This window comes from Erithacus rubecula (genome assembly GCF_903797595.1).
Source record: "Erithacus rubecula genome assembly, chromosome: 19".
Lineage (NCBI taxonomy): Eukaryota > Metazoa > Chordata > Aves > Passeriformes > Muscicapidae > Erithacus > Erithacus rubecula.
In genome coordinates this window covers 2,788,568-2,815,994 of record NC_136671.1, presented here as the reverse complement: position 1 = coordinate 2,815,994, position 27,427 = coordinate 2,788,568, and the positions used below count along the sequence as shown (strand labels likewise).

General features: G+C 45.2%; 3 protein-coding genes across 30 annotated transcripts in view; all 3 read left to right on the top strand.

The window, feature by feature from the left end:
* Positions 1-1,382, top strand: part of DEPDC5 (DEP domain containing 5, GATOR1 subcomplex subunit) — a 39,417-nt gene extending 38,035 nt beyond the window's left edge. For 24 of the 25 annotated variants that reach the window (XM_079322606.1, XM_079322598.1, XM_079322600.1 and 21 more), the window contains one exon: positions 590-1,382. In XM_079322606.1, coding sequence (XP_079178732.1) covers positions 590-885 — 296 coding nt within the window. In that variant the 3' untranslated portion in view covers positions 886-1,382. The remainder of the gene's footprint in view (positions 1-589) is intronic. The other variant, XM_079322613.1, reaches the window with a different exon arrangement.
* A 477-nt stretch (positions 1,383-1,859) lies between these two features.
* On the top strand, positions 1,860-13,411 carry ANHX (anomalous homeobox; the record flags this gene model as incomplete). 3 transcript variants are annotated; one of them, XM_079322748.1, is made up of 10 exons in its annotated part: positions 1,860-1,935; positions 2,411-2,505; positions 2,923-3,196; positions 3,810-3,934; positions 4,150-4,273; positions 5,136-5,322; positions 5,797-5,929; positions 6,180-6,475; positions 10,596-10,683; positions 12,568-13,411. In XM_079322748.1, the coding sequence occupies exons 3-10, from the start codon at positions 2,945-2,947 to the stop codon at positions 12,572-12,574; spliced, it is 1,212 nt and encodes a 403-aa protein (XP_079178874.1). In that variant the 5' UTR covers positions 1,860-1,935; positions 2,411-2,505; positions 2,923-2,944. The 3 variants fall into 3 exon arrangements, with proteins under 3 accessions (XP_079178874.1, XP_079178873.1, XP_079178875.1); XM_079322747.1 differs by lacking the exon at positions 1,860-1,935 and having other exon boundaries at positions 2,351-2,505; XM_079322749.1 differs by lacking the exons at positions 1,860-1,935; positions 12,568-13,411 and having other exon boundaries at positions 2,351-2,505; positions 10,596-10,687.
* A 708-nt stretch (positions 13,412-14,119) lies between these two features.
* Positions 14,120-27,335, top strand: YWHAH (tyrosine 3-monooxygenase/tryptophan 5-monooxygenase activation protein eta). Of its 2 annotated transcripts, none has more exons than XM_079322858.1 (2): positions 14,120-14,241; positions 25,917-27,335. In XM_079322858.1, the coding sequence occupies exons 1-2, from the start codon at positions 14,221-14,223 to the stop codon at positions 26,571-26,573; spliced, it is 678 nt and encodes a 225-aa protein (XP_079178984.1). In that variant the 5' UTR covers positions 14,120-14,220; the 3' UTR covers positions 26,574-27,335. The 2 variants fall into 2 exon arrangements, with proteins under 2 accessions (XP_079178984.1, XP_079178983.1); XM_079322857.1 differs by lacking the exon at positions 14,120-14,241 and adding an exon at positions 20,556-20,913.
* Positions 27,336-27,427: the final 92 nt, after the last annotated feature.

Sequence of the window (27,427 nt, the reverse complement as noted above, 5' to 3'; positions counted from 1 at the left end):
AGCACAAAGTGTTGCTGCTAATAAATGGTATTGGTTTGAAATCTTGCTTTACAGTGGCTCTGAAACTTTTTTCCAGAAGATGAGGGAATGTTAAAAAATAAGGCAAAGCTTATTCCAAGGTCAGTGTAAATAAATGTGTATCAGAAGCTAGAAGGAGGGAAAGGTGTTGGGACAATCAGTGCTCTGTTCTTATGCTTAAGGTCTGTTGTATCTCTACCCATACACACTGTGTGGGATCAAGCATTTAGGATCCACTTGCTGAGACAGAAACAATGACAGGAAGGCAGTGTTTGGAAAATTGCAGAAGAGAATGGAAATTGATAGGAAGTTAGCAAGATGGATCACAGCCTGTATCTTTGCTTCATTCTGTACTTGTAAGAGAAAGGCAGACAAGGTGCACTCCCTCCCAGTGGTGTAGCATTGGAAGAAGTAGCACCTAAGAGCCAAGGGGGAAACGTGTATCCCATTTTCTCTTGCTAAAAGGCAGTTAAATGGAACTCAGGCCAGTTTGGTTTCAGAATTTAAGGCGCCAGCTGCAGCAGCAGGGAGTTAGGTGTGCTCAGACTGACGTGCTGTCCGTTTCCTGCAGGGACGGTGTTTTTGCAGCTGCCCTATTCCAAGCGGAAGTTTTCCAGCGGGCAGCAGCGGCGCCGGCGCAACTCCACCAGCTCCAGCAACCAGAACATGTTCTGCGAGGAGCGCATCGGCTACAACTGGGCCTACAACACCATGCTGACCAAAACCTGGCGCTCCAGCGCCACCGGCGACGAGAAGTTCGCAGACCGGCTGCTGAAAGACTTCACCGACTTCTGCTGGAACAAAGACAGCCGGCTCGTCACCTTCTGGACTGACTGTCTGGACAAGATGCATGCTAGTGCCCCGTGAATGGGCTTGTATCTCTTAGGGAGACAGCTAGAAGCTTTACCTTGTGGCAAGGAAGTAGAAGTGAAGAGTCTCTCTGTTGGATTCATATTGAGGCTCCAAGAGGACCTGAGCAATATTGCTGTTGATATTCAACAGAATTTGATTAAGTGCTTGGAAAAAAAGAATTTGAGCTCTTGGCTGGCTAGTATCTATCACCTGACCTCAGCTTGGTTTCAAGTAGCTACAGTCCTTGATTGCCAAAACTTCAGTTAGAGCAGAGGTAAAGGAGGCTGAGTGCAAGTGGTTTTCAAGGGCGGTTGGATTCAGCACAGTGTGATGGTATCAGCTTCCCTCACTGGGAATGATCGCTGCCCTTGGCATCTGAATGTGCCTGTCAGCAGCCTGCCCCTTCCCCTTCCAAGGTGTACCTGATTGTGTGAATATGTAAGATAAGATGTGAGGGATGCTTGTTAAATTTTCATACATGTAAAATAAGTAAAATGCAGAAAATGAAGTGACCTGATGTTTTATTGTAACTCCACAGACAGCAATGAAGAACTGGTGAGAAAAAGAAAGCAATTGCCAAAAGAAAATACTGCTTTTTATGTTCAGCTCAAAGTTCAGTGCTGGGGCTTTATCTAGTAATCGTGCAGGATTTTCTGTCATGTCTGGATCTAGAACAGTGTCACACAGCAAGAGCAGGAAGACAGTTACTGTCTTGCAAGGCCGGGAAATCAAGGGCCACTGAACACAAATTACTGCTGGGGGTAATGGGCAGGTTTTTAGAATGTGTCTGCGTGCCTCAAGGGGAAGCCGCCGGCGCTCGAATATGTAGCCTTTGTCTTCGCCGGCCTCGGTACGAGCCGTGATTTAAATGCAGGGTTAGGGCGGGTGGCAGCCGGCCGCGCCTAGGAGAGGTTTCATTGTTTCACGTCCTCGAGACGGCGGAGTCTGGGGAGGATGACACCTTCGGGTCTGATTCTAGGCAAATCATAGCTGCTTCAGTTTTTCAATCGCCTAAACTGAGTCAGGATGATTCATCTGTTTTTAGAAAGCACCCACTTATAGAAGGTGGGTTTGAGCTGTGTGCCTCTTCATTCGGTCGCTGTAAAGGTGTCAAAATTATCAGTGCTTGTCCGATCCCCAGTAGCGACTTAAAAATACAAATACAAAAATATAAAAAATACTATGGCAGGAACTCACTGCCATCTATTCTATACCATTCTCCATCCATCCTGCACTCCGGGAGGCTGTGCCCGGGGTTGGGGTGAGGTGCAGGGGCAGCCTGGAGCCCGTCTGGGCGGGGTCTGGAGCCCGACGGCGGCTCCGCACCTCCCCCCGCCGTGACCCCGACACGGAGCGCGGCTGGGCGGGGAGCCGGGCATCGGGACTCTCTGCGGGCATCGGGGCCTTCTTTGGGGGGTCGGGACCCTCTGTGGGCATCGGGGCCTTCTTTGGGGGTCGGGACCCTCTGCAGGGACCGGAGCCTCGCCGCGGGAGGAAGGCAGGGGCTGCCGCGCGTCCCTACCTCGCACCTATTTCACAGCCATTTCACAGCTTTGCCCCGCTCTGCCCGGCGGGGCTGGAGCTGGCCCAAGCCTCGCGGGGAGTCTCGCCGGCCTTCTTCTCCCAGGAAAACGGGTGAGAAACAGCCCCGACGAACGTTTTACATTTTACAGTAACTGCCCAGGCTGCCCGGGCTGTCCCGTGCCATTTTGGAGAAATTTCACCAAATTAATTTTACCTAAATGTCTCTGGACTTAATGTTTCGGTATTTTTTAACCTGTAAGCAGTGGATGTAAATCCTAGAGTTAGTCTCTGAGTTTTGGGAGAAGTTTAATATGTCTTTCTGAGCTCAGTTTTCTCAACTGCAAACCTGGTGTGTCTTTAGCTTTTCAGGGCTGTTTTAGGCCTAGTTTTATTTAAAGCATTTTGAGGTTGGCTGCTTTTAACAGCACAGTGAATTTCTTTCCTTTAAAAAAATTAAAAGCATACCATAGAAGCTAAAAATAGGAAATAAAGAGTTTTTATCTAACCACAACTTTGTGCATTATATAGAAAAAGCTTCCAACAGGACACAATGATGAACAAGTTCATGGCCATGTTAAAGAAGAATGAAAATGAGCATCCCCCACCCACCAATCTGTTGAATCTAGCAGAACAGCTTTGCCAGGAGCTCAAGAGCTCTATTCCAGGTCTGGAGAAGCTGGTTGAAGCCATGATGGAATGCAAGAACAAGAGATATTTTCTCACTAACATCCATGTTGTCCGGGCTTGTGTGTCTGTTCATATCCATAAAGGGCAACATGATGCAGCCTGCAGACTCCTGGAGGTAGGGATGTGTTCTTCAGTTCTTCATGGAAACAAAAAGCTATGTTAGAAAAGCAGTAGTTGGAGCTGTTAGTGCAGAAGTACCTAAACTGCAGCACATGGAGCACTTCCAGTTTGTGTAAGGCAGTGGAAGGTGATAGCTGTGCATTGGTGACCTAAAACACAGGACAAAGCCTTTGCTATAGGCACTTAGAGTTAATCAGCCAAAGGGAGAATGGCAACTGGGGTTGGTTGTAGCAGGATTTTTGTTCTTCTGTGGTGGTTCTTGGAGTTTTTTCACAATCTTAGGTCTCAGGACATAAAAGTGTTGGGAAACTCAAGATTAGGTGGCTTGGCAGGGTGGGAATATATGGGGAAGGCTGGATGGTGTCACTCAAGGTGAGGGATTTTTGGCCTTCTAGATCTAGTTATGTAGACCTTTTCACCAGGGAAAAAGAAGGAATTAGGCAACTCTGTGTACATGAGAGAAGTACAGTGAGCCATATGTTAGATAATGCTACTAGCCCTGTCAAACAGTAGGAATTCCTGAGTACATTTCTGTTGAGGGTTTTCTCCATTGCACACAGTCTGAGTGACTCTCTGGAAAGGTTTGCTTACACACAGTTTTGTTTCAGTATTGCAAGGCAGAAGAGAAGGAAGAGCTGGTGCAGCTTTGGCATGAGATTCACTACCGGAGGCTGATGGAGAAACACCAGACAGATGTTCTGACAGCACTGCAGAAATTCCGTTGCAGGAAGAGGTACTGCATCGTGGGGAAACAAAAGAGTTTCTTACTGTGGAGTTTTCAGATGTAGCAGCTGCAGATGCAGAGGCTGGTTTTACACCTCAAGATGCTGCTTCTTAGAGCTTGGTTTTTCTTGGTATTTTGACCACTTGTGGCAATGTGAGAAAATCCCCTTGAATGTGAGTTATTCCTTTTGGGTCCTTTTTAATCCCATTTTCTCTTGTGTACAGGAATCCTCCACCTATTTCCCTTTGCCCTGAAGGTTTGAAGAGTCGTAGCTACTCAGAAGAAGTACGCCAGCAGCTGCACAGGTTTGCTGCAGAGGTGACTGCAAATCCCAACAAAAAACAGCGGGTAGGGATATGCTAGGGACACTTCAAGTCCCTTAGTCACAGAAAAGAGGACACTGAGATCAGGACTGTATAACTGGTTGAATTTCTAAATCCTTGTTTTCAGAAGGCTCACTGGGGCCTCATATTTGAGCTTTCTCTAAAGGTTTCTATAAAAAATCATCAGGTTCACGCTAAGTAATTTCTCTTGCTGTGGACAAAAAGTTGAGGGACAATAAATTCCCTACTGGGTTTTTAACAGTTCTAATTTTGTAGGGATTGAGCATAGGCAGCCAAACAGCCATCACTCAGCAGAGCTTTATTACAATGCTAAATAGTCCTGACTCGACTGAGTAACACCCTATATAAAATTGCACTTTGTTCACCAGAACATATTTTGTGCTGACCTTTCAAATGCTGGTAATTTGATATGATAACATAATAGGCTGTGTTGGTGTATGCATGGATCTACCTTCTTTGGACAGGGACAGTTTTGAGATGAAAGAGATGTGTGAATTAAATCAATAAGCACTGGTGATCACTAACTTGGCAGGTGAAGGCTTCAGACTTCAGTGTCTGCCTCTGTGAAGCTGTCATTCTGTGAGAAGAGCATGCTTTGGTGAGGGCATTATCTCATGAGCAGTATAGAATAGCAGAGCAAACAAATTGTCTGGGAGTGCAGGGTGCAGTTTGTGTTTTCTATCAACTCTGAGTTTATAAAATGGTCTCCTCAATCAGATCCATGTAGAACTATTGGAGACCTAGCGAGTAAATGTGTCTGGCTTTGGAAGGTGTTTTGCTGGACTGCTTTTGGAACTGAAGGGAAACACCTGATTATTTGGATGTGATTTTTTCCCCTTGATTTCTCCCTGCACCTGGGTTTGCAGGAGGAATTGGCTCAGGACATGAACCTGCAGCCAACTCAGGTCTATAACTGGTTTGCAAATTATCGACGACGTCAAAAATCCCGCCGCCTTGGTAAGGAAGAGCTCAACAATTCACGTCCTGAGAGAGCTTTGGCTTCCCACACAAATCAGCCACAGGATAAAGGATCCAGCACTCCACAAACTGCAGGTTTGTCTCTTCCTAATGGGTTCAGGATGTAGTCCAGAGAGGTGAAAATCAATTTTAAATTCCCTCAGGAAGGGAAGGATATTGTTTCTTCAGAGCAGCATTATGTGCTGATGGATCAAGTGGATTCTAGAGGACTCTGCTTCTGTGGAGTGCCTCATTGTTTGGGTCCAGGCTGTCACTCCAGAGGAGCAGACACTGCTAAGGCCTGGTGCAATTACAGGTGAAAAGAGATGCCTGGATTTTAAAGAGTCACCAAGTGAAAGCAAATACATTGGAAGCAGCATGTTTTAGCTCTCAGATTCTGGAATCAGGGCAGTGTACTCTGGGAAACCCCAATATTTCCATGCCCTTCCACAGACATGCAACCAAACTTGAGTCACAGGGAACACAGGGGTCTTGCTGCATTTGGCAGATCAAACTTATTCTGTAGCCTTTTAGAGTAATCATTAGTGTTGTTTCACCTGCACCTTTCAGATGGATCTCATACGGGCATCAGCCCTGAGAAAATGGAGACAACCCTCATGCCCTATGAGCCAGGATGGGAGTCGTCAGCTGCAGCTCTATATAAGCCTCCTGAAGGATCATTTTTAAAGATGCTGGAGTCCAGGTGATGTATGGCATCTTTACAGGGACCATTCAGAAATGAAGTAACATTTAAATGTATTCACGGAACCGACTTCTGTGTCGGTTCTATGGGAGCATCACTTCCGAGCCTTGCCACCACTGATGGAAATGTTCCATGTCCAGTCAGAGCAGTTCCTCTCCCAGCTGTGATGGGCATGATTCAGAGGTTTAGCTGGGGGTGCCCTTTTGGCAAAGCAAAATGTCTGGCTGATTCACTTCCTCCATCATTGCAGTGATGTCGAGAGCCCTGAGCTGTATGAAGCTAGAACAAGCACGACTTTGTTCAACACTCCCAGCATTGAACAACCTGTACCTTTTGGCACTGAGGCTGTGATGGAAGCAGGAACCTGCTTTGGCTCTCCTGTGCCTGGAGAAGCAGTGGTCAGGGCTGCTGCCAGCTCCTGCCAAAGGAGCTTTGTCCTGCACTCCTATGAGCCCCATCCCTTCGTGAATTATTGGCTGCCCGTGTATTGGCACCCTTACAGCACCAGAGGAGTCCCTGGCCCCGTGTGGGCCCCAGGTATAGAAGGTTAGTAAAACAACACCCAGGTTGTTGACTCTAAGACTTTCCTAGCTTCTCTTCCCATTGTTGGAAACACTCTTGCTCATTTAAGTGTTCTGATGAGCAGGGCCTATTCTGAACTTTGGAATTCTATTTCCATGGTGGTTCAGTGAGAAAATCTGTTGATTTAAGGTGTCAAAACAGATTTTCTTACCCACTCTTTTGCTTAAACTGTAACCACTTCCATAAGATAGTGATGGGTTCCTTTCAGTGTTTACACTTAGAGAGTCCCTCCAGGTTTTGTCTGCTCACCTTGTCCTTTTGCAAGCTTCTGGGTCTTTAATGCCTGTCATCATTAAGATATTGCCTGAGAAAGGCTAGGAACTTCTTAACTGTGATGTAGTGCTTGTCTTCGAGCACATGTTCTTACTTTCCTTTCTCCTTCTTGCTATTTTTTCTTTCTTCCTCTTTGGCTTCTTCCTGTCTAGTCTTGTTCAACATTTCAACTTTCTATTTTCTTCTCTCTGTTCTTCAGAATAGGCTTGGTAGGATGTATAAGTGATGTCCACTTGCTTTTGCTATAGGTCTATAGAGCAGGAAGAGCTGTAACTTCACCCAGGCTCTGGTGAATGTGGAGCAAGGAGAGAAGGAATAGCTAGGTTAGAGGTTGGGGCCATGTTATCTGTATCTGTACTTGTGTTTAATACGAGCATTTATTTCAGCAGGTAGCACAGTCCCTCAAGGTGGCTGTGTTGAAGCCAGCTCAGAAAGAATCATTCAGCAGTCAGCTTTACAGGATGAAAGCTTAATCCTTAGAGGAGAACAGCTGGAATCTGTTCCCCACAGGTAAAGGGAGGGAAAGCACAGGGCTGCCTAAAGGCAGGAATAAAAATGATGCTGAGTCTAGCCATGTCTTGATACCCTGTTGAAGAGAGTTGCAGAAATAGTGACATATCTCATTCCCAGGGACTGCTCCTCCTTATGTCCATCCTTCTTTGCCAGTATTTGTCTCTGTGCTTGGGTAATGTTGTCTAAGTGTGTGTGTGTGTGGCACAAAGGAGGTTTGGAAGCAGCCTAATCAGAAAATATATGACCCCCCATTTTTTAGGCAGGTTCAGTTTCTGAACTATTTGCTTGGTTTTTGCAGAAAAGCATTACCTGTACTGATACAGTGAGGGCTGGTTCTGTGGGCTGGGCTGGTAGGGCCTGTACTTAATCCTAAAATAGTTTTTGTAGCTTCACAACCTCATGACAAGATTATTCCATAGTGCAAACTTTCCAAATTGGAAGACAGACAGGCACTGTTCTCTCTTTCTGTTTTCCACACATAACAAAGGCTTCAGATTTCAGATTTTCTCTGGGAATTGACATAAATTCAGAGAATGCAAAGCAACAAAAATTCGTGCCATTTTCCATGTTATACAACTTCCATAATGTTACATAAAGGTAAACACTGCCAGACATTAATTTACTGATCTGCAAGACGGACCAGAAGTAGCAGCCCCATTTCATAACCCTTGACACTGACCAGCATTTGTGCCAGCATGACACTGTCAGGATGTCAAAAAGGCAGGTAGAAGAAGCTTTAAAATTCTCACTTCAAAAATGAGGAAGCAGAGGCACAGAAGGCTTTGTGGCTTGTTAAACAGCAAGTAAGTGCAGTGATTCACTGGAGACAAGGATTGGTGAGCCTTTGGCCCCAGTTCCCAGCTGAAAACATTTCTGCCTTTTACCCCTGTTTCCCACTTGGCCTAGTGCCTTGTTCACACTCATGTCAGACTCCTTGCTCTAAATTACTGGGGAGAACACAGGTCAGGCATTGTAAACCTCAGGCTGTGTTTTAGGATTCACAGTTTTAAACAGCGACTAAAGATCATGAAAGATCAGCAAGGCTAGCTGGCAATACTTTGGATGGGTTTAAAATTGCATGTTCTGACTCTGGAGTGAGCTCATGTTTATTTTAAAATATGTTCCACCAGTAGAAGAAATCTATGGTGAATGTCTCCTTGTTGGGTATGTCAGTGTGCCAGGCATCCACACACCCTTTATCATATTCCTGTGAGGGCAGGACTTGCTGCTTTGTTGGCACCTTTTTGGTGAGGACATATTTGTAAACCCTGTTTAGTGGCCTGGCCCAGCTCCCCCCAAAACCTTGATCTCAAAATACCTTGAATGCCATGGAACATCAATCTTTTTCAGAAGTGAGTGATACTTAGGCAATTTCATTTTGCAGTTTCTCTCTAGGGAGCCAGGAGAGCTCGTGTGGGCAATCTTGGGTAAGATCACTGCTCAGTGAGTGAGGATCACCTGTGTTATAAGGCAGAGCTCTCTAACAGAGTCAGAGACCAGAGAAGAGCATTGTTACCAGAGTCCTCCTGAGCAGTCATGGTGCAATGAGCATCAGCCCTCTGGGGAATTGTGGGGGCAACAAATCAAACTGTAAGGTAAATGAGTGTTGCTGTCCTGGAAGGACAGGGCAGTAACATTATCCCTGTTTTAGAGGTAAGAGTAACACAAAGAGAAGGAAACTATTTAGCCAAGATCACCTATCTGGAGTGGGCTCAGTGTTATCCTCTCCTTGCTTCCTGAGCACCAAGATAGAGGCCCTTAGTCTACTTGTCTCATTTTTAAAGATGCTCACCTGGAAAGGACATGGCCTCAAAGCTTATCAGAACAATTCCTGTTGATTTCTTTCATGGGCTTTTTACAGCCACTCCTACTCACTTGGGCTGTGTCCAAACCTCTTCTGATGTACAGGGCTGTGAGGTGGGAGTGTGAGAGGGAACCAGGCTGGAAGCTGACTGTCTCCATCTGCTTCTGCTGCCTGAGAGGAGGGTTTGATCCAGCAAGTGGACTGGAAGTCCCTGTGGGACACCAAACAGATGCTCCCCTTTACAGATAGGCAGTACTGTATCCTCTTCACTCTGCAAGTTGGGACAGGTGGAATGTAGCCCAGCTAATGGTTTTTGCAGAGTGGAAATCTCATGCCTTCCATTCCAGAAAGAAAAGCACACTGAGCTCTATGGAGCAAGGCATTCTGCATTTATGAGCCAGCATATTGATGTGGAAAATGTCAGTGCTGAGATGTTCATGGGAGCTTACAGCTTCTGCCTGCATTTCTAGGATTCCAGCTCAGAGTGCTGGGAATCCACCTGCTCTTAGGATCTCCCCTCTGAACAGCCCAGCATCCTGACATGGGCAGGCAGCAAATCCCAAACCCACCAACAGAGGCTACTTTTTGGCACGTTGCATAACTGAATTGCAGAACTCGTTGCTAAGGGCACCGTGTGTGTTGGTGTAAGTGGGCTGTGAAAAAGCATGAGACAAATTCTTGAGAGGGTGGGAGAGGGAGTTGAGCCCATTTGCTGTTAGGAAATGTGACTCTGAATGCAGCCTTCAGCAGAGGAGTCTCAAGGCTGGTTGCTGGAACCTGGGGAGCATTCCAAGGAAGGGCAACCTGACACTTAACCTGTTGGTTCTACTTTTTTCCTGCACTCTACTAATGGGCACCTGCTGTCTGGGCCTGTGTGGACACTCACACCTTGGGCTATTCCTGGTGGTATGGGCAGTGTTGTTGCATTAGAGAGACTTTTGGGTGTGTGATGATGAGAGCTGAGATGCTGATGAGAGAGAACATCCCATTGTACATTCTTGAGTACCCAGTGTCTGCTACTTGACCCAGTGCCCACAGACTGGTCTGTTTTGAGAGGCTGGCAGAGCCTCCAGGGGACTGTGGATGGTGTCCCCAGACTCTGCTGGTGGCCTTGGAAAGCTGTAGCAGAAGCACAGCCAATGTTGTGTCTATGTCTAAAGCCACATATTTTGACTCTTAAGGTCTCATGTTCCAGGAGTGAGGCATTTTGCTAGACACCTCCTTGTTGATGGAGAGTATTTTGGGGCAGAAGGAAAGTTGCAAATTGAGATGTGATTCCCTGTGTGCTGCTCCTGGTCAGGACAGCCTTCCCACTGCAGAGCCTGTATTTTCAGGTCATAACAATTTTGAGAAATGAGGCAGGTGCATAGACAACTTAACTCTATCAAATGAATAGTCTTGCCAACAGCCCCTCTTGATCTGCTCCAAAACATTACTGTGAGTGGACAATAGAGCATAAATACAAATGCACTTGTATATAATATTTTTTTCCAGTTCCTCTCAGACTGTGTTTGACAACACTTATTGCCCACCTGTTCCTGCACCCTGTGTGGAAGAAGGCCAAGCCGTGGGACAAAGCCAGGTAAGAACACACCTAAAGTTCAGAGAAAGGAGCTCTATACACACAATCCCCTGCAGCTCTCTCAGAGGAGATGTGAAATCTCATATCATATTTAGTCTGAAATATGTTTGATCTAAGCATAACTTCTGGAGTCCAGTTCAGGGCAAGCTGGGCATTCCCTGGGTAGCCTTCAGCAGATAGTAGAAGGAAAGGTGTTTTTTTTCCTACTTGAATTGCTAATCAAATTCTAATTTTACTAAATGTGCTATTGAAATAGTGGCCAAAGGATCCTGTGCAGATCCAAGTGTCATTTAAATTTTCAGCAATGAAGGGCTCACCTCTAAAACAATCACACAAAAATGGCTGCTTGAGGTCCTCCCCTCTAAGCTGTTTTGCACAATTTGACTCTGCTCTTTCAGACCTCTTTAAATGTTTAGTGGGATTTTCATCTGCAAGTCTGTGTTACTGTTGAGAAAAGGGATTTTGCACTGTTCTGAGATGGCTGATAGCAGTATACAACAGTGTCATTATTGGCCATTATTGCACCCATGCTATGGGTGCAGTCTGTGTCATTCTGATGGGGACTTCATGGCAGAAGAGAATACAAGTTAGAAATTTTGTTCTTTCAAGGGGGTGGGAGCACATCTCTGAATTTTTACCTAAAAATAGAAAAAAAATAAAGCCAAGAAAGCCCTATGTAAGCTGTACATTGATGTGTTTTTTGGCTTCATATGTGTTGGTCTAACAGTCAGTCAGCATCCATTGCTGTTTCCCTTGCACTGTGAGCTGCTGGGGAAAACCTTCTCAAAGGGGATTACAAAAAGCAGGACCCATATCTGCTGGCCTCATTATGAGAAGTGGCTGCAGCTCTGAGGGCAGTAACAGAACCTCTTTTGAGCCTCTGAAAGCATCAATATAAAGATCTGTATCTTGGAAAGTGGCTTTTTAACCAGCCATAATGCAAGCCAGACAAGAAGGAAAGCTTTGGGCATTAATAATGAATGAAGCTTTTCTAAGATTCCCGGAGCAGGCCGTCTCTAGCTAGTTTTCATCTTGCTGTTCTGCATCCTTGAACTGATTTTGCTGTGGTGAAGAAACTTGACACTCAATACACTGTGCTGGGGCTGGGGAGCAACATCCTGAGTGATGCTTGTAGATGTCAGACAGGACATCTTCAAATCTTTGTAATAATTACTCAGTTCAGGAATTCAGAAAAGCAGTTTTTTGCATAGTTTAATGTGTCCTCTAGGAAAAGGAAGAGCTTGAATGTGTAAATAATTTTACAGCATTCTACAGACTTCTTGAGCACTTCTCTTGCTGAATAACTTGCTCTGGGCTTGTGGCAAGAATATGCAGATATTTGGTTCCTATGTCTGAATCACAGAGCTGCAGATGGAAACTTTCTTTTGTCCACACGACTCAATCTGTTTTTTGTAGGTCATGCATCCCATTAGAACCAAAATTAGAATAAGAACAAAAGCAAGGAAGCAAAGAAAAAGTTAATTCATTTTGGAGATATTTCTTTCGCTCCCTGAGCAGAGCTCCCTTGTCCAGGATATCACTTCCTTAATTATCTGATTCCTGTCTTACCCTCTGTCAGTTACTGGCTTTTATAGGAGCCAAAGCCTAGAGCAAAGCAAAGGGATTTGCTCTGTTCTGAGTTCCTGGGTGTTGGACTGTGCATGGATTGTGCTCATCACCTCTACACCCACTGATGGATTACTCTACCTGAACTTGGAGGGGAAGAAAGCCTTTGTCACTTCATGCTTGCAGCCCTGACTGGCAACATTCCCTCCCAATAGCACACCTTGTGCTGCTGTCTGCCCAAAGGAGCTCTTCCACCATAAGCAACTGTGTTAAAAAGTCATATTTAGTGAGGCTTTGGTTCCTTCCTGTGTCTTTCAGGTCCTAGAGGATCCAGCTGTTGGCTCACTAATGGACGAGAGGTACCAGGCAGCGTACCTGCTCTGTGAATTTTCTGCCAGTGCATGGATGTGACCTGCCTGCAGATACACTCCACGTGTCTGTGCTTCCTGGGAAACACTGCATTGCTTCCTTTGCTGGAGTCTGACAGGGAGATGAACAGAGCGACGGAGAAGGATGGAGGTGGTTTCAATGGTTACCAAGTTTGGATTAGTTACAGTTTTATTGAGAATTTTGCAAAGGATAGAAAAAAGCAAAGATGCATTGTGAACTGTAGGTTTTTCCTGGAGCTGTCTGAAGCTGCACTGTAGATGTTGAAATTATCAAGGTGCTGGTTCTATGGCACTACATAGATCTAATCATAGCACTGGCCAGATCTAAGTCCTTGGTTGTTTCATGTAATTACATGAAGCACCTGTGCTCAAAGGAGGAAAATTTGGTTACGTTGCCCTGCAGTGGATATTGGATAATCTTTTCACAGGCTTGGAAAATAAGGTCTCAGCTCAGTGCTGGTAAAATACTGCTATTTCTTATCCCTGCCTTCCCATTGTCCTGCAGGTGTAGCTTCTGGAGTGCCCCATACCCCGCAGTGCCACGGGTGACACAAACTGAGCAAAGCAGAATTTTCAGTGCTAGGGCACACCATTGCTTTGGTTTAATACAAGAAGTAGCAAGGCAGGCCCTTCATACAGGTTTTAAAGCTAATCCTGCAAGTTATAGGGTGGGGTTTGGACTACTTTCCTGGAGTTTTTCTATCAGTTTAAAAAAAAAAAACTGTATTGCAAAATGGGTCCGCTTTGCCAAACCTCCAGCCTGGATATACAGGGAGAAGATGCCTACTGTACGTTTTTTTATAAAGTTTTCGAGTAAAGATTTTCACTAACTATTTCTCCAGGGTTCGTTTTTATTTTTAAAGGTAAGGATGTGAAATGATAATTTTCACATGACAATTATGTATTGAAACTCAGGATCAGCTTCCCTGGGAACACTTGAGGGTGCTGAGAGCCTGAAGCCTCCATTATTTTGGCGGGTCTCCTAGGAATGCTCCTTTCTTGTTTGTGTTTGGATCAGCGGTGCTCGGAAGGGTCGCACACGTTATCGTTTATTGCCGTCACAGCGGGGCCGTGAGGGGAGGAAAGAGGCCGGGGATGCAGGGCTCGCACGAGCAGCCGAGAGGGCGCAGCCCGCCCTGCCCTCACAGCCGCGGCCACCGCCCGCCCGCGCTCCTCCGCTCGGGGCCGTTCCCGCCGCCCGCCGCCGCCTCCCCATTGGCCCGAGCGCCGCCCGCCGCCGCCTCCCCATTGGTCGGCGGCCGCTGGCAACAGCGACAGATATACCTTGCCGCGCGCTGATTGGCTGCCGGCTCCCGCCGAGCCTTAGCAACAGCGGGGCGCGCGCGGCGCCTCAGGAGGCGCGCGGGGCGGGGGGACGAGGCTGAGGGAGCGGCGGCGGCCCTGAGGGGCGGGGGAGGCACGGCGGCCACCGCCATGGCCACGCCTCGTGAAAGCCCCCTCTCCCGGCGCTGGCACCGGCGGTGGGACGGAGACGGGGCACGGGCAGGAGCCAGCCAGCGACGCGGCTCTATGCAGAGGCAGCAGCCCCATAGCAAAATTCCCACTGGATCTTGCTGGGCTGATGTCTGAGATCCCAAATAAGGTACTGCAGTTTTCATCCCTGCTGATGTGACATGTCAATACAATGGCTATGATGTAGCAGCCGGTGGTACATGATACATGTGGATGAAAGCCAGGGAGGTTACACTTCCTTGCTGTTGAAGATGTACTGGAGTAAAGAGGAGTGAGGCCTCTTACAATTTTCGGTTATTTTCAAATACTTCATTCAGTTTCCTGTCAAGGGAGATTAGATTAACATTGCCTGTATAGAAATTTTAGATAGCTGTCATTCTATATAGGTTCTTTTCTAAGAAAGCAGCCCATGCTAGGGCATGCAGGTATTTTGCCTTGGCATATAAGCAGCATTTGTTCTACCACTTTAGCAACACCAGTGTCCTAAGACCTTGTAGTTTTTTAAATAGTTCAAGAACACAGTTGTTTTGAGTTTTTAGTTAAAAAGAAGAGGCTCAATTCAGCAAAATTCCTCAGGCGTGCTAGAACAACGAGTCTCTTTTCCAAACTTAAATCTGAAAAAGGATTTTCTGCTAAAGCAGAATTAAAGCCTTTTCTCTTATACTTAATGAATTTCATTTCTGAATTTGGTACAGTTGTTCTCTGGAGGACACCTGAATTTTCTAGGTCGTTTCCCTGGTGAAATAACTTACTTTTCTGTAAATTTATTTTAGATAATTCAAAGTTTGGTATGTAATATCAAGCAAATTAAAATTATTTCCCTTTAAGAGATGTAAAGTCAAGTGGTTGAAGTGCAGTGAATTTTGGCCCACTAGTGCCCCATGTCACCTGGATACTGAACCTGTACAAAGCACTTCTGAGGAGCTAATTTAATTTGGATAGGAATTTGCAAGTGGTGGCCACAGATGATCTCACAGGACTTGGCCATGCTGGGTTGCAGGGGCTGAGCAGGATTTGGAGATGAGCTGCTGCTTCCCCATCCATGAGCCAGAACAGACAGGGTGCCTGGCCATGCAGCAGAGCATGAGAACAATCTCTGCTGAATGCCAGTAGTGCTTTTGACCTTCTCTGCCTGTGCTGCTGGCTGGAGTTAGTCTTTCAAGGACAGCCTTTCCATTGTGTTCACTTTGGGGTAGCAATTTGTTCAATTGGTGTCTTACCTTGTTCTGGTTTCCTAGATGTGATTCATGTCCTCATTGTGTTCTGCTTTCACTGTCCTACCTCTGCAGCAAGCTCCGGACGTGTTTGTTGTTCTTCCTTGGAGCTGCTCACTGAGCACGTGGCTGACCTGCCCTGAGATGAATGTGCTGTACCTGCTGTTGTCATTCCTCCTCCTCCACATGGCATGGCCTAGCAAAGGAAGGAGCTTGCCCTAGATAGAAAAAACCCAAAGTTATTTTTATCCTAAAATGCATATAAGGGCCCAAAGTACAGTGTCTGTATGTGTTGATTGGTCACAGAAAGGTGATGGAAATCTAGGAGCACTTTCAGAAGTTCTGTTACTTGGCTCTCCCTGAGGTGAAGAGGGACACTTTCCCAACAGGCAGCATCCATGTTTTCCAGCACTGCTGCTAGAGGTGGCTTTTCTCTTGGCAGAGCCCTGAGCCTGGCAAGGTCAGAGGCTGAGGGTGCTTCTGCCCTGGAAGTGTGCTGTGGAAATGGCTTTATGGAGGTCCTGCACAGCAGCTGCCATGGAAACTTCCCTGAACTAATCCATGTCATTGCCACAGGGGACTGAGGATGTGAGCAGCAGCTTTTCCTGCTTGCAGTCCCTTTGGCAGTGTCGCTTGCTGTCACAGTTGCTGGTGCATCCAACACCCACTCAGAACAAATGCTGGGAGACACAGCTTCAGGGCTGGATTTTCAGGCAGTCTCTCGTTCTGGATGCCTGGCTCACCTTTTTTGGGGCCTCATTTTTACAGGAAACGCACACTTTACGCAGTGACTCAAGTAGGGCACCCAGAATAAGAGGCCACTTTTGAAAATGTCGGCAAAGGCATTTTGTTTTATCTCTGCACTTCATTAGTCTTATCCCCAAAGTCTTTCATGTTATGTTCTGCAGTGAAAGGTCATTGTTTCAGATCAATCATTTTCAGTGGGATTTAATCCAGTTCTAAGTCAAACTAATCCACTTTGGTAAAGGTTGAAGGGCAGTAAAAATTCATTTGTTAAGATAGATGTAGTCTTATTTTTGAAATGTGGCTGTTGATGTTGAGTCCTTAATTGTGTACACTCAGCACAAGGTGTTTTTCGGAGAGATTCCAGAAATTGTAGCATTGAGTTATTGTGTGTTCATATTGTATTTTTATTTCCAGTATTTTCTTAACACATGCTGTTTCTTTTTCCTCTTACCTGTAGAGCCTCTCTTCAAAATGGTGCTCTGGTGGCAGCTGCTGATAAGCAGGCTTTTTCATGTTTTCCTGTTGAAGCCTGTGAATCCAGGTTACTTTCCCTTGATTACATAAAGAGTAAAACTGCATTTTTCTGTCTGGGCAGGACTAGCAAACACTGTAGTCTGAAGTAGCTCATGAGGAGTTAAAGCTGCTTTCAATCAGCTCTGCGTTCTCACCATTTAAAGGAACCCCCACAACTGAGCATGCTTGACAACCCCCTGTGCATATCCCTGAATCATTCTGGCAAGGAAAAACTGCCATCATCTTTTATTCAGACACAGTGCTGTTTCCTCCCTGGACTCTGAAATGAGCAGGTGCTGGAACATAGCACATTTTACCAGAGAGTTCTGAGGGTTTATCAGCTTGTGTCTGCGCAAGATTTTGAGCATGCCAAAGGCTGCTGTGTGTGAATGCCTAATGGTATTAAATACACTGCAGTGATCCCAAATAGGCTTCAGGGTACAGACCTACCCTTTCCCATGAGGGAGCAAGAGCTCTGCAGGTTTTGTGCAAATCATTACCCTCCTATTTTAAAGTTCCTCCCGTGTAGGTTAGTAGATACACAGTGTACTTCACCACAATGCATGGCATGAACCCTGTTGCTGCTGCTGAGTGGTGCTCAGGCAGTGTCATCATTCTTCTTTCTAGGATTTACCCTTGAGTTATGAGGGAGGTTCTGTGAGAGTGATTCAAGATTAATATGAAATTGAAATATGACAAAGAGTAGAATATTTTCACACACTGTGACAGCCTAGAGGCTTGTTAAACTGTGGTATATGGTTTGGCTAGAAGTATGTCACTGAAATTATAGTCCCTTGTGGTTTGGGAGAGAATCATCACACTACAGCTACACCCACTGCTATCTCGAGCTCTGATCTTGTCATTGGTTACACCACCTATCCTCCTGATTCACACATCTCACTTTACTGGGGGAATGTGCTGCTAGAATTCTAACAATAAAAATGACAATAGTCCTAAGCTTCTGGAAGAGTCTGTCCTTACAGCACTATCTGAGCATCATGCCCCATGTAAGGGCCAGTCACAAATATTTCCAGGATCAGATGTTAACAAACTCCATCTCTCTCTTCCACAGTTGTCTCTACTTCATTTGCTGTGATGTGGAAGCTGGTTAACCTCCCCCACCAGTGGGTGGTTTCTCTTCTCTCTCTCTGTTTTTCAGTCTTGTCCCCAAGACTTTCATCATTTAGCAGTTCCCTAAATAAAACATTTCCTTGCTGCAGAAAGGAGATGGAAGATCATTTTCTCCAGGGATCAGGAGAATCTTAGTGGCAGGGACTTTGTAGCAGCACTGCTGTAGTTCCATGAGTCTCAGAAAGAGTGCACAAAATGTGTGTACTCTCTGTGCTTCCAGAACAACAAAAAGGAGGTTTTCCACCGTGGGGAGAGCCTGGGAATGGCACATGGTGGTTTCCTTGTGGTGTTGCCTCTTCACCAGTCCCTGCAGCTAAACATTAGCACAGGGGAGACACCCTTTGCCTGCGGTGGTGTCCCCAGTGCCCCGTGCGAGTGAGCGCTGAACTGGAATGGCATTTCAGCAGGGAGCTATTTATGGAACATGGGTGCTGGCCAATAATCAGATATGCCTGTGGAGCAGAGCCACTGCCTTAGGTCATAGTGCAATTTTCAGTGCCATAAATTTCTCCATCTACAAATTCTTGCTGGGTGTGGTCACTTTGGGAACAATTCTCAGTCCTGCCTCATGAGAGCAGTGTTCCTGAGCTTTGATGGGAATCACGGAGTGATGCCTGGCATCTGAGCTCAGCAGGGGAACCACAGTCAGGCACTGTTTGCACCCCTTACAGCACTCTAATAAAAGGCCTGCTGATTTTTCCATTTCCTTTCCATTTTTGCTTTAAGACATTGTGACTCATAAATACTGTAGTAGATTATAAAACTTGTTGTGTGAGCTTTAATTTCTGTTGATTTGAACCTTTGTGGATCTGTGGAGCCACTATTGAGGATGAAGATCCAGAGCAGTAGGCACTGTATGCACAGGAGAATATAGGTACTCTCCCCCAGACCTTGGATGTGAAATGAAATCTCTTCCCTTTCTTTAGGTTACAGTCAGACTGGAAATGCTGCACACAACATTGCCTTATTTTAGCACTTTTTCTTGCAACTGTTGAATTTAGATGTGTATCTGGTTTTAGAGCAGTGAGGTTACACATGACCTCATGGATTCAAGGTTAGGAATTTTTGAGATGCTTTAGACTGAGAAATAGCTGTTTGACAGAAACCTTAATTAAGGAAACCAAAGCATTTAATGAGAATGTTCTGTGCATGTGTAGATATATCTGCATGTATTTGGCAGATTAATGCAGATTGGTTCAGTTTTAAAAATAAGTTTTAAAAATACTTTGTAGTCTGTTTCCTTGGGGAGTCTGAAGCTGCTGTACAAGACTAGAAAGCTTCTGGTAAACCCTACATATTTTCAGAGCTGTTGGAATGCTTTGCAAACTGACTAATCTCTACTGAGAAATTATTACAACTGCAAAGGTTCTCAGCTGAAGTGTACTGGGCAAGGAGGATTGGCACATCTCTCACTACTCTTGCCTAAGGGTCAGATACATTAAAACCCGTATTTTCACATGGATTCATCTTTTCAAAATCACATCCTTGCTATCCACACCTAAATATTTATTCTATGGTAAAATCAATAGAAGTTTTAAAATAACTATGATAATAACTGATACTTGGGATCTGTTTTGTAAAGGTTTTAGATGTCACTGCCTTCTCTTAGAAACAGTCAAAACAAAATTCGAGTAGGAAAAAGCCCCATTTGGCTTGCTGGGATGTGTGCATAGTGCTGTATTTGCTTCACACCGTCACAAAGGGCTGTTTCCAGAATGTTCTGGCAATCAGTTTATAACTTGCTGGGTGCAACTTTTATCTCTCATGCCTTATTACATATAACTATAATTTATTCTTTTTTGTCATATTTATTTATGTCCTTTAAGAAGACAGCAATATTAATCTAATCCCTTTTAAAAGCATTTATTTTAAATGGCATTAGGGTTTAATGCACAAAAGCCAGCAGCATTAGTGTTAAGGCAAAAAACTTTGGTATGACCCCAGGGACTGGAGTGACTCATTTGAAGCAGTGCCAGAGTCCCGAGGGGAGTGGGAGAGCACCGGGAGGAGAGCGAGCAGCCTGTCCCTGTCTGTGGGGATGGGGACAGATGTGAGCTTCCATTGCCACAGGTGCTCTGTGCTGAACTCTGCTGTACAGCACCTTCAGCGGTGCAGGGATCTTCAAATGCTGGCCAGGGATGAATAGGAAAAGTTCGTCTGTGATTTATTGTAAGATATGAGTAACGTGGCTCCCAGCGTTTCTGTGGACACCAGCAGCAGTTCGTTGTTTGTGCAAGGTTCTTACCTTGAGGTGATTTTTATGTAAGAATGGTACTCTGTCAGTTTATGAAAGAGGAGCTTGACTATTACACATTAAAATACGTAGTAAAATTGAATTTAGCTGCATCTCTTAGGCAAAGGTAGTAGAATTGGTTCGTGGTACCTCCCCCACAACTCGGGCTGTTTCAAGGCAGCAAGGGATGCGGGATGCACTTTTTTCCGGGAAAGAGGCACAGCCGTGTCACTACTGCAAGACAGTGCTGGCCGCACAAAGCGCTGGTGCTGGGCAGGGTCGCACACGTGAACGCGGAGCGCGGTCACCCCGAGCGCGGTCCCACAGCCAGGGCCCGCCGGTGCCTGTGCCGCGGCCCGGCAGGGGTGTCGGTGTCGGTGTCGGTGTCGGTGTCCGAGCCCGTGTCGCGGCCCGTCCCGGCCCGCAGTGCCCGCGCCCCCCGCCCACCTCCACCTTTGCAGCAGGAAAATGCAGCACTCCCAGCGCGCACGCGCGTCCCGCGGCCGGCGCCCCGCGATGGCTATTTATAGCAAGTGACGTCACCTAGAAATAGAGCGCGGGGGAGCGGCGCCCCCTCCCCTCCCCTGCAGCACCGCGGCTCCGCCCCCTCGTTGCCTTCCCGGCGCGCAGGCGCGGGCGGCGGCAGCAGCGCGAGGCTCCGAGCCGCACACGCCGCGGTCGGTCCGGGAGCGCGGCCGGCGGGCGAGGCAGCGGCGGCGAGCCCGGCACAGCCCAGCCCGGCACTGCCCAGCGGGCCGCTCCGCTTACGGTTCCTGCTCCCGCCACCCGTGCGCGGCCAGCCGCACATCCCCGCCCGCCTTCCGCTCTCTCTCCGGGGCGCGCAGAGCCCAGCCCGGCAGCCACCACGGAAGCGGCCATGGGGGACCGAGAGCAGCTGCTGCAGAGAGCCCGCCTGGCCGAGCAGGCGGAGAGATACGATGACATGGCCTCGGCCATGAAGTCGGTGAGTGGGGCCGGTAGCGTGGCGGCCGCGGGGCGTACTCGGGGAGGAGTGTGTAGGAGAGTAGTGGCGGGCGAGGGAGGGAAAGGAAGTGCGGGCGGCTCCGAGGCGGGGTTGGGTCCGGGGAGGATGCGAGCCGCCGGGTCGCAGCCGTGGCGGTGAAGAAAGGAGGGCGGGAGCAGGACCAGACCATCCCGCCGGGACGGCTCGCCGCCGTGTGGGGCGGTGCCCAGTGGTACCTGCCTTCGGCAGAGAGGAGACGAAGAGTAGCCGGTCCAAACCAGACCTAGCACCCCCTTTCAAAACCTGTTTCCTTCCCCCCGCGTTCCCTCCGTTGCCCCGTAAGGGCTGTCTCGCAGCCCTCCCGCTCCCGGCTGTCCCTGCCCCGGGGGTGTGGCTGTCCCCATGCCCTCCTCTCCGCTCCCCACCGCGCCAATCGGGCTCGCAGTGCGGCCATTTGAACGCCGCCCGCCTCTCCTCGCGGCGGGAACGCTGTGCATTCCTTGTCTGCTGCACATGGGGCCCGGCCTCGCCCACCTCCCCCCCACCCCGATGGGGCCCTGGGTCTCACCTTGGGGTGCATCTCCCCTTCTGGACATCCGCCAGCCTTTGGGGGCGCTGGTGCTGTGGGCTGAGAGCTGCGGTGGGGGCTGGCCGGGGACACAGCAAGAGCAGCCCCTTCCTCTTCTAGACGTTTCGCTTGCCTTGCCATAAAAGACACGAGTAGAGGCCTCGCTCACTAACATTGGTGACTCAAAGATAGCAGCTGCATCCAGGTGTGAAAGCTACTCCCTGTTCCAGGAGCTTTTCCCGAGCTTTAACGTTGCCTTTTTTGCCTCTTCTTTGTAGGGTAACAGTTTCTCTGTGCATTCCGTACCCTGTTGAATGCTGAAATGTGTTTAAGCAATGTTACATTTGCAACTGTGCTCCTTTCAGAACCAAACGATGAAAATTATTTGCACTGATCTGCCTGTACTGATGCATAATAAAATTGTAGAATGATCAAACTTATTATGTCTAGTCCCTTTTTTGAAAACAGAGTATGCACACGATAATGTAATGTTCATGCCATTGGATGCTTAGCAGTTCTTTCCATATCAGATTACAGTTAGTTTGTTCTTGCTGATCTGTCCTCTGTGCACACCAAAGGCCCCAAGAGGAGCTGTTTCTCTTGAGAATCCTGCTGTTTGAAGGCACAAGATGATTTTAAGATAAGAAAAAGCACCTTCAAACGTAATCCACGTTGTTGTAAGAATGTCACCTCCCTTAAATGAGAGCAGTAAAAAGACTAATTTTGCTGCTCTTGTTCACTTTTCCTATTATGTTGTAAATATTACTACCAATCTAATTCTGAAATAGTGATACTTCTAAGTATCTCAATACCAGAGCCACAAGGTGTTAAAATAAGCTGTATTTATAATTTTGTCTCCAGAGTTCTAGGTACATATGATTCAATAGTAACAGCTCTTTATTCAGTTGGTAATTTTAAAATATACTACTTCAGAAGACAATTTCTAGCTGTCATTAGTAGAAAGAATATTGGTATTTTATATTTCTCCAAGAACTGCAGACCTACAGGATATGTGTGGTCTCTGGGCACATGTGAAACCATGAGAACACAGTTGCAGTGCTTTAGGAAGTGTGTAAGTAAAGCACTTATAGCTAGTGTATATGTTCAGTTGTCTTCAAACTGCTCTAATTCCTATGCACGTTGTCATTCATCTGGAGCCATGGTATCTTCATCTGTAAAGCCACTTCTGCTCACAAATAAGTTGTGTGAGCATGAGCTTCTGTAATTGGGAGCTCCAGAACACATTGTGAGTGGAATCTTGAAACGTTGAGATACTTTTAAAATACAAATCTGAATTTAAAAGCAACAGCTCCCTTATTGTGAGCAGTTCATACACTTGCATATCTGTAATGTAGCATCTCTTGGTTCCTTGGCTTTCCCAGGTGCTCATTTCAACACAGCCATTTCCAGAATGCTCTCTGGTGTTGAGGTTGATGTTGAAGGTCTGAGCATAAACTTCTGTGGAATGCTCTAAGGGCTCTCTATCCTCACAGCTCATACTTCTGTTTCAGTGATTACAATAACAGAGATAATTAAGAGAGCTTTTTATCCATATTGGTTAATATTGAAGTAATCTTGTAATCCAGAAAATTTAGACCTCCTGAAGAAGGAAGAAAATCAGTATTCTAACTCATAAATATATTCTCCAGGATATCTCGATTGGAAAGTTTATTTTATTATTTTTTTAAATCTCTGGATGTAGCACATCTGATGCTTCGTAAAGGTGCTGTATGAAAGTAGTGTGCTTTCAGTGTAAACTGAAATCTGAACCATTAAGTTCAGATTTAGATATTACTACACTTTACCATATAGAATATAGCCAACAGCATGGAGTTTCTTCAGAAACATAAAGTAACAAATATTTGTTTTAGTGAATATGTTTGCCTGATTTTTAACTCTGCCAGTGGGGAAAAAAAAAAGTATGACAAAGCTGCCATTTCATCTATCAGCATAAAGCTGGAGAAACATTTATTTTTTATTCTTATCAATTCATTCTATAAGAAGAAAGCTAGACCAAGTAGCAGTTGTAGCTTAAATAAGTAATTTATGTAATTCCTTAATTAATTCCTGCTCAATACAAATTTTTGTTGCTGTAAACTAATTTTTCATGGAAGAATTCCAGTATTTTTGCTTGTAATGTGTAAGCAGGAGAGGAAAATTAAATAGTTGCTGTTACAAATTAATGGGTTTCGTTTACTAAACCCATTAATTTGCAAGTAATAAAGTAATTTTAATAGAAAGTACAATAGTATGTAAATGACATTCTTCCACAGGACATGGCATTCCCATTGCATTAAATGCTGCTCCAGGATTCCAGCTATTTCAAATAAAGCTTACATGGTAGGTACAGAATTGTTTCTCAGCACACTGGAGCAAGATACTTTGGGTGTAAGTGTGAAAGGTTCTCAATTGATGCAACAAATGCTTCAGCATCCTCACATTACAACACTGAGTACACTTTGATTTAGATAATTCCAGAAATCATGAAAATTGTGGCTGTATAAACCCTCCATTTTTTGGACAGTATTAATTCTAGTTGGTAGTGCTTAGGACCTGTATTGATTTATGTTGCTTTTCAAATTTAGTACATAGTGGTAAAAAAAATAATTTCCTTTTTAAAATTAATAAGGTGGGTGATGTGAAATACAGAATTTTAAAATGAGTGATGTCAGAAATATCCCACAGTGAAATAAATTTAAGTCTTGAACTAAAGGTTTTGGAACAAAATAGGTTGAGGTTCTAGTTTGTTATGTAGACTTTATCTGTACATATAAATGGACTTTAAAAGTTTGGGATGTTCTATACTTATAGTACCTATCCCTGAGTGTCTGGTTTGGGGTTAATGAAGTGTGTTTGTGTAGGAGAGGGGGATGAGTTGTCTTCAATGAAAGCAGGGCCCTCCCCTACTGGAAGATGATTTCCTCATGGTGTTCTCTGGGGTAAATGTAGCTACAGAACTACCAGTTCTTGGTATGGAGCTCTGAAACCACATGATGCAAGAAAGTGATCTGGTTTAAATTCATTAAGCCAGATTAAAGCACCAAATTCATTAATGGTTTCTATTTGTTCCAAAATTATGGACTGCATAACTGTATCAGGCAAGTTTTAATAATTTAACCTACTTTATACTGACTCAGGTACAGTCATTCTTGCAGCAGCTGGCTCAGAACTGGCTCTGTCTGAGTGATGTGCTCTGGCTGACCAAACCTGTGTGAGCACAGGCCACTGACCTGGGTCAGGACATGGATCTGCTCTCTGTTATGGAACATTCACTTTGGTGTTCCATTGAAAGGAGCTCAGCTTGGTGGATCCCTCTGTGGGATCACACACAGAAGTGATTTCTGAGCTGATGGAGTTCTGCCATGCTCATTACCATGTGGAGTTAGGAATTCAGGGGTGCCTTTTATGTGCTCCCATTTTGGTCTCTAAACAGTGAAAGAACTGTTAATACCTTTACTAGAGAAGATTTAGGTGGGTTGTGGTGGAGATTGTTGAGGAAAATATTGATTAGGAGCTATGATGAAGATTCTGAAAATGTCATTAGAGTTGATTCCTGTGCCTTTCATCCTCTGTAGGTTGCCTCTTAATTCCATTAGAACAAGCAGAGCAGTGTCTTTTGGGAGTTCAGGTTCTGAACTATGGAAAAGTAATTTTGGAAATAAAAGTAATTGACTATTTTAAGAACAGAACCTAAATTTGAAAGTAAGCTCTCACTGTAAGAGTTATAATTCACATAAAGTATTTTTTTGCCTCTGGAAATAAGTACATTTGTTAGAAGGTTCACTGCCTTACACCAGCAGTCTCAGAATAATGTAAATCTTTGTTCCTTGATTGTTTGTAGTACGTATTTGGTTGTAAACATTCTGTTGCCTGTCAAGCAGTGTGAATGTGCACATTTTAAAAAGAAATAGTTAATGATTTTAACAATGTCTGTACAAGGACAAGTTTATTCTCACACCAAAGTACATATGCTTAGAATTCTAGTGACTACTTTTAAAGCAGTGAGAAGTGCACCAGCTTCCAGTGTTGGTGCTGGGTTCCACATTCAAAAAACTGTTGTTCTAGGTACATTTAAATTCATCACTAAGTGTGTAGTCTATATAATTATAGAAGACTTTCTAAAAAAGCTGAGCCTTCCTCTGTGATTTCTTCTCCATTACACAAGCCTGACTTACTTTTATTCAGTGAATGCTCTTTGCAATGTCTTCTAAATACCCCTTCTAGTACATCAGAACTATGGAGATTTCTCTCTTTTATGCCCTGACTGCAGAACAGTTTTAAACTTTGTGTTATAAGGTTGCTCCTGTCTAGAAGGAATTTTGTGTTCTAGAAGAAATTTTGAATCTTTCACTTCATGATGAAAATACTGAAGGAAGTTTGCACACTCTTCTCTTAAGGCAAACCTCTTAAAATTGTTCTTTGTGTGTATTTTCAGGTGACTGAGCTGAATGAGCCTCTCTCAAATGAGGACAGGAACCTGCTGTCTGTAGCCTACAAGAACGTGGTCGGAGCTAGACGATCCTCCTGGCGCGTCATCAGCAGCATCGAGCAGAAGACCATGGCAGATGGGAATGAGAAGAAGCTGGAGAAGGTTAAAGCCTATAGGGAGAAGATAGAAAAGGAGCTCGAGACAGTCTGCAATGATGTTTTGGCTCTCCTAGATAAATACTTGATCAAGAACTGCAATGACTTCCAGTATGAGAGCAAGGTCTTTTACCTGAAAATGAAGGGGGATTACTACCGCTATTTGGCAGAAGTTGCTGCTGGAGAGAAGAAGAACAGTGTCGTGGAAGCCTCAGAAGCTGCCTACAAAGAGGCTTTTGAAATCAGCAAAGAGCACATGCAGCCCACTCACCCCATTAGGCTTGGGCTGGCACTCAATTTCTCAGTGTTCTACTATGAAATCCAGAATGCCCCTGAGCAGGCCTGCCTTTTAGCCAAACAAGCCTTTGATGATGCCATAGCAGAGCTGGACACACTAAATGAGGATTCCTACAAGGACTCCACCCTCATCATGCAGTTACTTCGAGATAACCTCACTCTGTGGACGAGTGATCAGCAGGATGAAGAAGCAGGAGAGGGCAATAATTAATAAGCTTTCCTCTGATCCCTCTTTCATCCACTTGGCCATCCCCATCATCACCAATATTTCCTTGCCACAGTCACACTAAATATCTAGTGCTAAGCATATCTGTATTGTACAGCTGTTCAGATCTGCTGTCCACTTTATCAAGAAGCAGTTTCAGATGAGTCTTCATGGGCATTGATGGATTGAATGGTTTATTGGCCCTATTTATCTTAGTTGCACTTGAGCAGTGCAGAAGGAGGCATTTTTAGTTTGCCTGTTGATTGGAAAGTATGGGAAAGAAAAATGGAAAGTGATTGAGGAGAACTAGATTCCAGTTAAAATTTTTGATGAGCTGACAGTTCTGTTAAGCAGTACATTTTGTGCATGCAGAATAAATTAGCCACCCCAAAATTTTTTTCAGTCAATGAAGACAGTTAAGCTGATGTGAAATAACTACTCTGTTCATCAGTTTTCAATTAACTGTTTGAAATGTGAGGTTTCAGTAGCAATTTGGGTTTTTTGCCTCTAACTTATGTGCACAGTTTCTTTAAATGCAGTGCATCTACCTAAGAGTTTTGATACCTGTAACCTTTTGCAGTTGTTTTGAAGAATCATGAATTTATTTTTTGTAAACTCTTTGGCTGTTTAGTTGTCTGTGTATTCTGACAACTCTATGTCAATATTTGCCCATGTTAAGATGGATGACTGGGAAGCCAGACTCCTAAATTAAATGTTTTGGAATTAAGTGAATAAAAATAAAATGCTGCTTCAGGGATGTTATCTCTACATGAGCTGTCCTGTCTTTTGTTCGGAGCAGAGATAGAGTTATCTAACACATCAGTGATGGGTTAAAACATGTTTAATCAAAAGTTTAGTGA

Bases quoted from the DNA above. Each gene is read 5' to 3' on its own strand.
- YWHAH (XM_079322857.1), top strand. From the start codon at position 20,827: ATGGGGGACCGAGAGCAGCTGCTGCAGAGAGCCCGCCTGGCCGAGCAG. The intron at 20,914-25,916 runs GTGAGTGGGGCC...GTGTATTTTCAG, and splicing joins TGGCCTCGGCCATGAAGTCG to GTGACTGAGCTGAATGAGCC.